The sequence below is a fragment of the Cannabis sativa genome, chromosome 4, assembly GCF_029168945.1.
Source record: "Cannabis sativa cultivar Pink pepper isolate KNU-18-1 chromosome 4, ASM2916894v1, whole genome shotgun sequence".
NCBI classification, from domain to species: Eukaryota; Viridiplantae; Streptophyta; class Magnoliopsida; order Rosales; family Cannabaceae; genus Cannabis; species Cannabis sativa.
In genome coordinates this window covers 8622083-8634770 of record NC_083604.1, presented here as the reverse complement: position 1 = coordinate 8634770, position 12688 = coordinate 8622083, and the positions used below count along the sequence as shown (strand labels likewise).

General features: G+C 32.4%; 2 protein-coding genes across 2 annotated transcripts; both read left to right on the top strand.

The window, feature by feature from the left end:
* The first annotated feature begins 441 nt into the window (after positions 1–441).
* LOC115715257 (geraniol 8-hydroxylase) lies at positions 442–2667 on the top strand. Its single transcript, XM_030644098.2, has 2 exons — positions 442–1499; positions 2030–2667. The coding sequence occupies exons 1-2, from the start codon at positions 561–563 to the stop codon at positions 2636–2638; spliced, it is 1548 nt and encodes a 515-aa protein (XP_030499958.2). The 5' UTR covers positions 442–560; the 3' UTR covers positions 2639–2667.
* A 6723-nt stretch (positions 2668–9390) lies between these two features.
* Positions 9391–11249, top strand: LOC115714670 (geraniol 8-hydroxylase). Its single transcript, XM_030643420.2, has 2 exons — positions 9391–10408; positions 10485–11249. The coding sequence occupies exons 1-2, from the start codon at positions 9464–9466 to the stop codon at positions 11097–11099; spliced, it is 1560 nt and encodes a 519-aa protein (XP_030499280.2). The 5' UTR covers positions 9391–9463; the 3' UTR covers positions 11100–11249.
* The last annotated feature ends 1439 nt before the right edge of the window (positions 11250–12688 follow it).

Below are 12688 nucleotides of genomic sequence, written 5' to 3'. Positions count from 1 at the left end.
AAAAATTAGAAAATTAAAAAAAATATTAAAATTTAAATCAAATATAATTAATTATAAATTTTGTTTATATACATACATAAATGAGGTAATGACATGTCATTTTAAAATCACTCTAAAATTATTTTTCTCGTCTCCCATTAATTCTCTCAATTTTAATATTTTATATGGGACACGATTTTGTTTCGTTAGTGTACTTTTATTCCGTAATGTACTTAAGCCTTTAAGTGATGTACGACAGCCTTTAAATGTGTCTCAGGGTACGTAATAATGAGTCTTAGGGTACGTTACTATTTTTTAATCCTAATTACCCATACATCAACCACAACCCTCAGATTAAATAACTTCACCATCTAATAGCTGCCGTACATCACAAAATCGTGTCCCTATTTTATTAAAACATAAATCTACAAATTAGTTTTATATATATTAGGGCATGTATGGATAATGGTCCCAATTTCCCAAATGTTCTATCTTCAAGAAGCGGAAAGTACTGGAGCTTGCTGTTCATCCCCTAAATAAATAAATAGCCAAATAGCCAAAGCTGGAAAAGGAAGATCAATATGGAGTTGTACACTTGTGACTGGTTGAGCTATTTGCTTTATCTCATTCTCACCATTTTTATATCAAAGCAAATCTTCAACTTGGTGTTTTCATCGACCAAAACTCAGCAACATCTTCCACCAGGGCCAAAACCCTTGCCTATAATTGGTAACCTTTTGGAACTTGGTCACAATCCCCATAAATCTCTAGCTAAACTTTCCCACATTCATGGTCCAATCATGAGTTTAAAGCTGGGCCGAATCACCACAATTGTGGTTTCTTCAGCAGAAATGGCCAAACAAATCCTCCAAACTCATGACAACCTCTTCTCCAACAGAACTGTCCCAGACTCACTCAAAGCCTGCGATCACCACAATCATGGAATGTCATTCAGTCCCATCTCTCCTAGCTGGAGAAACCTTAGAAAAATATGCAACAACCACTTGTTTTCGATTAAAGCTCTCGACTTTAACCAGAATCTAAGGCAACAGAAGGTACAAGAGCTCTTGGCTGATGTCCGTACAATGGGTGAAGCAGGTGATGAAGCAGTGGCTATTGGCGTAGCTGGTTTTAAAACTACTCTCAACTTGTTGTCCACCACTTTTTTCTCCGCCGATTGGGAGAATCTTGGGGCTTCAGACATGGCCATAGATCTCAAGGAGACTATTAGGAATCTCATGGTGGCTGCTGGTAAGCCTAACTTGTCTGATTACTTCCCTGTTCTTCGGAAGCTTGATCTTCTGGGCTTAAGGAGAAGCATGACTTTTCACTTTGGTAAATTGAAGGGTTTTTTCGATGGTGTGATCACTCAGAGATTAAAACAAAGAGAAGAAAGTAATAGTCCTAATGGAGAAGAAGAAAATAATAATATGTTGGATACTCTTCTCAATTACATGGCCAGTAAAGAAAACAGAGAAATTCAACTTCTGAACAAAACCACCATTGAACATCTCTTAATGGTATGTTTGTGTTATGCCTCATTCCTTTCTATATATTGTTATTGATTTATTTGATATATACATATGTACTATTTATTTGTTAAGAATACTGTAAATTTGAATTATTCTTAATTAATTCATAAAAAATAAATAATAAAATTAAAGAATAGTAGAAGCGTGTATCGGAGTCCATAAAATTAATTTTGTAATGATATGATCTTCTAATTTTTGCATCAAAGTTTTTCTTTGGAACCTGAGTTTTTTCATGATGAGGATTCAATAATATGTTATGTGAAGCTATGTAAAAATGAGGACTAATAACTATTTAAAGTAATTAATTTTTTTTTGGCTATTGCTAATTTGGCCCCTCATCAAACTAGAAATTGTCCTTATGGTATTCACATATTAAAATCATGACAATTATGCCCTTAAGTCATAAACTTTATTTGAAAATAGACCACATAAATTTAACTTATTTATTTAATGACACACCACATATTTTATATATACAATTGTGATACCAATCAATTTCTAATACTATTTACATACAGGATCTATTTGCAGCTGGCACTGATACAACTGCATCCACATTAGAGTGGTCAATGGCTGAGCTACTTAAAAACCCAGAAGCTATGTCCAATGCCCAAGCAGAGCTTAAACAAGTCATTGGTAAGGGAAACATAATGAAAGAATCAGATATAACAAGACTCCCTTACTTACAAGCTGTTATCAAAGAGACCTTTCGTTTGCACCCACCAGCTCCATTGTTGCTTCCACGTAGAGCTGAAACAGATGTGGAACTGTGTGGCTATGTGGTTCCTGAAGGAGCACAAGTCCTAGTCAATGTATGGGCCATTTCCAGAGACCCCAATATATGGGAAAATCCCAATGAGTTCATTCCAGAAAGGTTTTTGGATTCAAATATTGATGTGAAAGGTCGACACTTTGAGCTGACTCCATTCGGTGGTGGAAGAAGAATATGTCCGGGTTTGCCTTTGGCCATTAGAATGGTTCATTTGATGTTAGGGTCTCTGATCCATTCTTTTGATTGGAAGTTGGAAGATGGAGTTACACCACAGACTTTGAATATGGATGAAAAGTTTGGTCTCACTTTGCAGAAGGCTCAGCCTTTGAAAGCTCTGCCTATTCCAATTAATTAATTCCACTTAATTTAATTTCATTATAAAAATAACATCACTTTCTATAAGTGTGCCCAGGTTAGCCATAAATATGGTATATATATATAATATATATATATATATATATTTATATTTTTGTTAGGCTTAGCCCTTGCATAGCAATAAGCTGTGGTGGGTTTCTTTTAACAGATTAATGATTATATTCATTAATATATTAGAGATTGATGAACATATGGAAGACCAGTTTGGACTCATCTTATTTTTATTCTGCTTTTTGTGAGCTCTGGGTAACTGAACCCGATCAATTAAGTTAAGGATTATTCTGTTTCTTTAACAAATATCTAAAACATATAATGTCGTTTAATCTTTTCTTGTCGTTTTCAAATTTTTTTAAAACGTTGTCACTAATTTACTAGCTAAAATTATTCTTTTCACACTTTAATTAAAAAGGTACCAGAGATATTAAGAGGAGACAAATCCAAAAAAAAAAAAATTAGAGTAAAGAGTATACCATCCATGATTTTGATAATTGTTTATCCAATTTTTCGAAAGCTGAATATAATAAAGATTGAGGTAAAGAAAATAATACTATAAGATGAAAAAGACAGTTTTTTAAGGGTTGAGTATCATCGGGTTCTATCTCAAAATTAATTGACAATGAGTAGAGTAGTTCATGTTCTTATATATGACTCAATTCTCTACCATTTATTCTATGTGGGAATGTCCATAACATTAACGAACCTTAAACCAAAACTTTTGAACCCTTTTCATAGAAGATATAGTACCATATTTATAGGCACATATACTTAATGAGTCGGACGGTCCAGGCCTCTTTTGAAACAAAACATGTTTAGGTAACATCTTAGATTTTTTCATTCAATTTTTAAAAAATAACTACACAAATAAAATTATGTATAAAATTTCTTCCTCAAATACATTAGAATTAAATATCCCACATTATTTATATATTATATATGTATTATCCATATAGACTATAAATATTATTCTTATTATATCATTTTAATTTGTCTTATAGTGTTTTTTTTAATGTCTTAGTCTATAAGTTTTTTATTTTTCATCTAATATATAATAATATACAATTTATAATGAATTAATTTTATTTTAAAAAGTTTCGTTGTCATAGTTTTTTATTTTATTAAGTTTTCCCTATAAAAATTTTTATTAATTCAAAAACATGTTCAAACTAAATTATTTTAAATGAAATTAAATAAATTATTTTTTCTCTATATATAAAAAAAAAAACACAAATCAAATTAAATGTCATTTTATAATTATTTTTGTACTATTTATCTATGGCTGCTAATTAGGATTTTTACCCCCTAAACTTTAACATGTACCAAATTATATGCCCCCTGAACTTTTTTTGCCGTTAAAAATTCCCCCTAAACTGTTGAGATTGTTTGATTTCAGGACTTTTGTCTAATTTCATTTAATTCTAAAATCATGCCCCTAAACTTTCATCCATGTTAGAATTTTTTTACTAAAATTGGACAAAAGTCCTTAAATTTAACAATCTCAATAGTTCGGGGGGAATTTTTAACGGCAAAAAAAGTTCAGGGGCACGATTTGGTACATGTCAAAGTTCAGAGGAAAAAATTACTAATTAGCCTTGATCAAATTTTCTTTCAGAATTTCAGCAAAATAAATAACAGTAAGACAATAATAAAAAATTGAGAAATAAACAATGAGCAAACAATTAGGACAATTACGATTTAGGTAGAATATTTGTACCCAAAAAATTCACCCACCCGGCAAACTCGACTCACCTGGACCCAAAAAATCCAAAAATCAGGTTTAAAGAAATACAGTGCGAGTTTGAGTTTAACCCAGTACCAAATCGAGCCAAGTTTTGGTTCTAGAAATTTTACAAATAAAAAATCTAGACCCACCCGAACCCACCTAAAAACACGGTTATATAATTAAAATAAAGATGATATTATGAATATGATTCTATGTGTTGGAGAGAGAAATGTGAATATTATTATGAATATATGATAATATTGTATTTTTTTTTTTGTGTAATTTTTTTGTGTTGATATATATAAGTATTTTTTTTAAAAAAAATGTGTATTGATTTGTGTTAACCAGGGCCGCCCCTGGACATAGGTGGGCTAGGCCTGCGCCTAGGGCCCAACTCAAAAAATTGTCTTTTAAAAAATATACATATTTTTTTAATAATTTTTAAAAATACTATTTATCTTTATAGTAAGGGCACAAAAATTTTTTTTTGCCTATAACCCATTTCAACTCAAGGCCGACCCTGGTGTTTATGTATGTGTGAGAGAAATGTGAATGTGATTATTCTTAAATAATAGTATTGTATTATTATATTTTAGAAATTAATTTGGACACTTTACTGAAAAAAAAATTGGTCAAGCCCAACTAGAACCCAGCTCCTCTCCACCCCCCTCGAACCCATCCTAACCCGCTCCCAAACTCGACAACTCGTTCTCCTAAATAGGTGGGTTCGGTTTGCACTTTTCAATACCCAAAACCTGAAACCCGTACCCAAAAAACCTAAACCCGGTGAAATCCACCCGTTGTGCACCCTTAATTATGATTCTTATTGACGTTGAAAAGTAGTCAACATCAGCTCGCTAGATTATGAATAATAAGTAAGTAAATAATTTACAATTAATTAATTATTTTTTATAATAGAAAACAATATTTATTGTTCTTAAATTTTTTTTTTTTTTTTGTAATTTATTTTCAGTTTTTAAAAAATATGGCCAAACGTATCTAGATGTTCTAAAAAAAATGGTTTGTTCTTTTTAAAATTTTAAATAATTTTTTAGTTAGGATGGAACTATGTACAAAATGATTTAAAAAAATATATGAAAAGAAATAAATTACTAATAATCACAAATATTCAAATTAAGTAGAATACTAATGCCATTTGACAAAGTGTTACACCATCCTATAACTTAGCTTTGACAAAGTGTTACACCATACTATAAGTAGCTTCTTCGCCGTTTGGTGAAGTGTTACACCATACTATAAGTAGCATAAAGAAGCCAATAGTAAGGGAAATTTCACTTTTTGCCTTTAATAAAATCCCCAATATCAAAATTTAGATCCTCCATTAATTTGTACAAATTAATTCTATTGATTACATGAACTTCCCATTTTACTCTTTTTAAAAAAAATTAAAAAAAATTGTTAAAACTAAAAAAACTTCCCTCTCTCTTCCTCTCTCTCTTCCTTCTCGTGCACCTCTCTAGAAAAAACTTCCCTCGCTCTCTTCCCTCTCTCTTTTTCCTGTCGAATGTTTATTTCTCTGTGGGCGGTGGTGGAAAATCGGAGCACACCCAATCACTCAAGAATCTTACACCATTATAATGGATAAGTTGTGTTTTAAGCATTTTGTTAGATTTTATGTAGTTTGCTTTCGTTATATGTGTCGTATTTGTTAGAACTAGTATTTTTTGGTCTGAAATGGTAGAGATCTTGCAGATCTAGTTTTCTATTGAAATCTTGGTTTTCTAGATGTTATCGATAGTTTATCGATAGAATATCGATGCTATGTCGATATCCTGCTAAGAAAGGTCAGGGATGACCATTATCTCGACATGTTGTCGATATCATGTCGATTAAAAAGAAAATTAACATACATAAGTTTATGAGAATTTGTCGACACAATATCGACATGATGTCGACATTCAATCAATATCACACTTAGCAATCACAGAAAGCAATTACATCACATTGTCGCCAAAATATCGACATACTGTCGACATACTGTCGATATTCCAAGTATATGATCACGCCTATTTAGCAAATAAAATTGTCGACACAATATCGACATCAACATGAGGTCGATATTATCACACAGAAAGCAATTAAATCACATTGTCAACAAAATATCGACATACCGTCGACAAATTATCGACATTTTAGGTCAATTTTTTTTATTCTCATTGTGTCGACATCCTATTGATACACCTACGACATCCTATCGATATACATTAACAACACAGACAATTTTATTGGTCAAACTACTTTCAATTTTGACCGAATGTCGACAAATTCTCAAATAACTTATTTATGTTAATTTGCTTTTTAATCGACATGATATCGACAAACTGTCGACAACATGTCAATAACGGTCATCCCTGACCTTTCTTAGCAAGATATCGACATAACATCGATATTCTATCGATAAACTATCGATAACATCTAGAAAACCAAGATTTCAATAGAAAACCAGATCTGCAAGATCTCTACCATTTCAGACCAAAAAATATCACTTCTAACAAATACGACACATATAACGAAAGCAAACTACATAAAATCTAACAAAATGCTTAAAACACAACTTATCCATTATAATGGTGTAAGATTCTTGAGTGATTGGGGTGTGCTCCGATTTTCTACCACCGCCAACCGAGAAATAAACATTCGACAGGGAAGAGAGAGAGAGGGAAGTTTTTTCAATTTTTTCTAGAGAGAGAGAGGGGTGCACGAGAGGCAAGAGAGAGAGGAAGAGAGAGGGTGAAGTTTTTTAGTTTTTAACAATTTTTTTTTATTCTTTTTAAAAAAAGGGGTAAAATGGGAAGTTCATGTAATTAATGAATTAATTTGTACAAATTAGTGGAAGGTCTAAATTTTGATATTGGGGGTTTTATTAGGGGCAAACAATGAAATTTCCCCAATAGTAATGTACACCATTTTGATAAAAAAGAATAGTTAAATTATTAGCTGGAAAGAAAATATCAATATGGAGTTCTACACTTATGATATGTTGAGTGATTTGCTTTATCTCATGCTCACAATTTTTCTATCATTTCAAATCTTCAACCTATTGTCTCTATGCACCAAAACTCAACAACAACTTCCATTAGGGCCAAGACCCTTGCCCATAATTGGCAATCTTTTCGAACTTGGTCACAATCCCCATAAATCATTTGCAAGGTTTTTTAATATTCATGGCCCAATCATAAGTTTGAAGCTCAGCCAAATCACCACAGTTGTGGTTTCTTCATCATAAATGGCCAAAAAGTCCTCCAAACTCATGACAACCTCTTCTCTAACAGAACTATCCAAGACTCATTCTGAGCCTACAATCACAACAAGCACAATGTGTCATTAAGTCCGGTCTCTCCTAATTAGAGAAACCTTAGAAAAATATGCCACAACAACTTGTCCACCGTATCAATTAAAAAACAATTATCACGAGCTTCTGGATAAGTCATCGCCTTGAGTACGTTAAATACTACCTAACCCTCTTGAACTCTAAGTTTTAACTCTCCCTTTTGAACATCAATTAGTGCTTTCTCGGTTACCAAGAAGGGTCTTCCTAAGATGATAGGAACATTATTGTCTTCTTCCATGTTGATGACTATAAAATCAGCAGGAAATATAAAAATTTTCACCTGAACAAGGACATCTTCAATTATTCTCTTGGATGGGCTAAAGAAGGATCAGCTAGCTCTAGTGTTATAGTTGTTGGTTTTGCCTCCCCAAGTTGTAGCCTCTTAAATACTGAGAAAGGCATAAGGTTGATGCTAGCCCCATATCACACAATGCATGGATATTCTTAAGCCTCCCAATAGTGCATGGTATGGTAAAACTCTCAGGATCTTTCAGCTTAGAAGGGAGTTTCTTCTAAAGTATTGCATTACACTCCTCTGTTAGAGTTAATATCTCAAATTCTTCCATCTTCTTTTTCTTTGATAGAATCTCCTTCATGAATTTGACGTAGCTTGGCATTTGTTCCAAGGCCTCCGTAAAAGGAATGTTGATATGCAATTTTTAAATACTTCAAGAAATTTGCTAAACTGCTTATCCAAAATTCGTACTCCCTTGATTGCTTCTCAATTGCTTCCTGAAAATAATTGAAGTCTACTTCTTTTATAGCCAATAAGGGATAAAAAAGATAGAAAAAGATAACCCACGCTAAAGAATCCTAATCTACCTTGAATTAGATGGGCGGGCCGCGGCATGCACTTCCTATGTCGCGCCCCGTGTTGCAAATCCTCACGTCTTTCAGGTTTGCCTTGACACGGGCCTAGGCATGGGATTTCCATGCCTAAGCATGACCGCTATCTTGTGCACAATTATCTTTTATATTTGATCTTGATATCTTTTTTTTTTTCATCTTATTCTTTCGATATTTTTCATTTTTCTTTCATTTTAAATCTGCAAAAATAAAAGATAAAAAAGCGTAAAATTTCTCCAAACAAGAGTAAAAATAAATTAAAAACAAACTAAAATTAATCTAAAAATAGTACTAATAACACCCTAACAAAGAGAGAAAATGTGAGAAAAAAAGATGGAGAGAAAGTGATGATGTGAGAAAATGATTAGAAAAACAAAGTGAGATAAAGTTGAAAAAAAAAATATAATTAATTAATTTTTTTATAATAGAAAACAACATTTATTGTTCTCAATTTTTTTTTTTATTATTTTTTATTATTTTTTTTTTTGTAATTTATTTTCTGTTTTCAAAAAGTATGGCCAAACGTACCTAGATCTAGAAAAAAGGTTTTCTCTTTTCAAAATTAAAAACAATTTTTTTAGTTAGGATGTCATGGAACCATGTACAAAATGATTCAAAAAAATAAATGGAAAGAAATAAAGGGAGCCAAAGTACTAATGGTCATAAAAATTCTAATCGGGTAGAGTACTAATGCCATTTGACAAAGTATTACACCATACTATAAGTAGCTTCTTAGCCATTTGACAATGTATTACACCACACTATAAGTAGCTTCTTAGCCATTTGACAAAGTGTTACACCACACTATAAGTAGATTAAAAAACAACATAATAATGTACACCATTTTGATAGAAAAGAGTAATTAAATTATTAGCTGGAAAGAAAAGATGAATATGGAGTTCTACACTTATGATATGTTGAGTGATTTGCTTTATCTCATGCTCACAATTTTTATATCATTTCAAATCTTCAACCTATTGTCTTCATACACCAAAACTCAACAACAACTTCCACCAGGGCCAAGACCCTTGCCCATAATTGGTAACCTTTTGGAACTTGGTCACAATCCCCACAAATCTCTTGCAAGGCTTTCCCAAATTCATGGCCCAATCATATATTTGAAGCTCGGCCAAACCACCACAGTTGTGGTTTCTTCAGCGGAAATGGCCAAACAAATCCTCCAAACTCATGACAACCTCTTCTCTAACAGAACTGTCCCAGACTCATTCCGAGCCTACAATCACGACAAGCACAGTGTGTCATTAAGTCCGGTCTCTCCTAGCTGGAGAAACCTTAGAAAAATATGCCACAACCACTTGTTTTCGGTTAAAGCTCTCGACTCCAACCAGAATCTAAGGCAACAGAAGGTACAAGAGCTCTTGGCTGATGTCCGTACAATGGGTGAAGCAAGTAATGAGGCAGTGGCTATTGGCGTGGCTGGTTTTAAAACTACTCTCAACTTGTTGTCCACCACTTTTTTCTCCGCCGATTGGGAGAATCTCGCGGCTTCGGACATGGCCGTAGATCTCAAGGAGACTATTGGGAATGTCATGGTGGCTGGTGGTAAGCCTAACTTGTCTGATTATTTCCCGGTTCTTAGGAAGCTTGATCTTCTGGGCTTAAGGAGAAGCATGACTTTTCACTTCCGAAAATTGAAGGATTTTTTCGATGGTATGATCACTCAAAGACTAAAACACAGAGAAGAAAGTAATAGTCCTAAAGGAGAAGAAGAAAATAATAATATGTTGGATACTCTTCTCAATTACATGGCCAGTAAAGAAAACAGTGAAAATCAGCTTCTAAACAAAACCACCATTGAACATCTCTTATTGGTGAGTTTAATATATATGTTGTTATTGAGTAGTTCTTGTTTCTCGTATTTAATGTATATGTACTATTTACGTACAGGATTTATTTGCAGCTGGAACTGACACAACTTCATCCACGTTAGAGTGGTCAATGACTGAGTTACTGAAGAACCCAGAAGCCATGTCCAAAGCCCAAGCTGAGCTTAACCAAGTTATTGGCAAGGTAAATCAAATGAAAGAATCAGATATATCGAGACTCCCTTACTTACAAGCTGTTATCAAGGAGACCTTTCGTTTGCACCCACCAGCTCCATTGTTGCTTCCCCGTAGAGCTGAAACAGATGTGGAACTATGTGGCTATGTGGTTCCTAAAGGAGCACAAGTCCTAGTCAATGCATGGGCCATTTCCAGAGACCCCAATATATGGGACAATCCCAATGAGTTCATTCCAGAGAGGTTTTTGGAATCAGATATTGATGTGAAAGGTCGACACTTTGAGCTGACTCCATTCGGTGGTGGAAGAAGAATTTGCCCGGGTTTGCCTTTGGCCATTAGAATGGTTCATTTGATGTTAGGGTCTCTGATCCATTCTTTTGATTGGAAGTTGGAAGATGGTGTTAAACCACAGACTTTGAACATGGATGACAAGTTTGGTCTCACTTTACACAAAGCTCAGCCTTTGAAAGCTCTCCCTATACCAATTGTTTCCACCTAATTTAGTTATATCTTTGTCTGGTTTAATTTAGCCCTTACATATCAATAAATTATGATCATGTGGTCACCCTATAGTTAATACAATATACTAATTTTCTCAGGCTAGCTTTGCTGGCATAAGAAGAACCAATATATATACACTTGTTCGAAACAGCTCGTGGTGGTTTTCTTTTACAGATTAATGATTATATATATTCAGTATATAAACAGTTATCATAATATTTCGTTTTCTATGAGCTATATGTAGATGAGTCATAACATCCCTCAATAGTATATTGTGTTAGTTTATTAATAATTGGATAAAGAAAGCTCGATATTAATTTGATTAAAAAAAACATTGAAACTACTCAGACTATGTCGGCACGGCAGCACACACTGTAAAAATCAATAAATGAAGAGAATTTCTAAAAGAGGTGCTTAGTATATTATTCAGTATCATATTGCTATTAGTCTAATTATGTATAAAGTCTCATATATCTTAGGGAATATCACTAACTAATCATGAAGCGCCACGTAGAGAAAGCATTGAACACTAGCTAGTAGTGCTCAATAACAATGTTCATAATTAAAGCTGCCAATAAATAGAAATAATTACAAATAAATAGAAAAGAGAAATAGAAATGCTAAGAGGTACTAGCTAGTAGCTAGTGGTGTCTAGTACTCTTCTAATTATCATATTGTTATTGGTGGAGTTCTATATAATTTAATATAATAACTTTTAATGAATATCACTAATCAATTATAGTGTGTCGCCTTTAAAAGGTGTTAAGCACTATTGGTACCCAATATGCTAAAATGCATTAATAGTGCCTAGCACATTCTTTATTGTCATATTGATGTTGATACAATTAAATATCGATCTTATTTAATTTAGAGATATTTACGGCATAAATACCATATGTTTTCAATTTTATACACTTAAATACCACATGTTTTTTTTCGACGGATTAAATACCTTAAGTTACATTTCTGTTACTTCCGTCACTACTTTTCTGTTAAATCATATTCAAATATAGAGTATTTGCGGCATAAATACTTGTTGTTTTAAATTTCATACACTTATATACCACATGTTTTTTCTTCTGACGGATTACAAGTCTCTTAAATCCTATTATATGGGCTTTTTTCAATATTATACCTAAAATTGATTTTATTTACAAAAATATCTTCAACAAATTTATTTGCACAAATACGAAGAAACAAGGAAAGATATAATTATAAATAGTATTTTTTATATCTCTCAAAAAAAAGAATTTTTTTTATTTTTATGAATTAAATAAATATTATTTAATTATTTTTTTTAACTTTAAAATTATTTAATAACTTTTTTTATTGAATAATACTTAGCAAAAAAATACATTTTTTTATGTTTTATTTACAGTTTAATAGGTTTTAAAATTATTTAATAATTTTTTTATTGAGAATATATTAGTGGACCACTAATATGTTGACAGGTGTCAACTTAGTCTATTTTAATAGAATTTAACAAATTGATAATGATAAAAGTAGCGTAAACGTAACTTTAGGTATTTAATCTGCTAAAAGAAAAAACATGTGGTATATAAGTGTATGAAATTTAAAACATCAAGT

What these genes read in the sequence shown, in the direction of transcription:
- LOC115714670 (XM_030643420.2), top strand. Translation starts at nt 9,464, where the DNA reads ATGAATATGGAGTTCTACACTTATGATATGTTGAGTGATTTGCTTTAT. An exon ending in CCATTGAACATCTCTTATTG is followed by an intron (nt 10,409 to 10,484) that starts GTGAGTTTAATA and finishes ATTTACGTACAG; the next exon opens with GATTTATTTGCAGCTGGAAC.
- LOC115715257 (XM_030644098.2), top strand. Translation starts at nt 561, where the DNA reads ATGGAGTTGTACACTTGTGACTGGTTGAGCTATTTGCTTTATCTCATT. An exon ending in CCATTGAACATCTCTTAATG is followed by an intron (nt 1,500 to 2,029) that starts GTATGTTTGTGT and finishes ATTTACATACAG; the next exon opens with GATCTATTTGCAGCTGGCAC.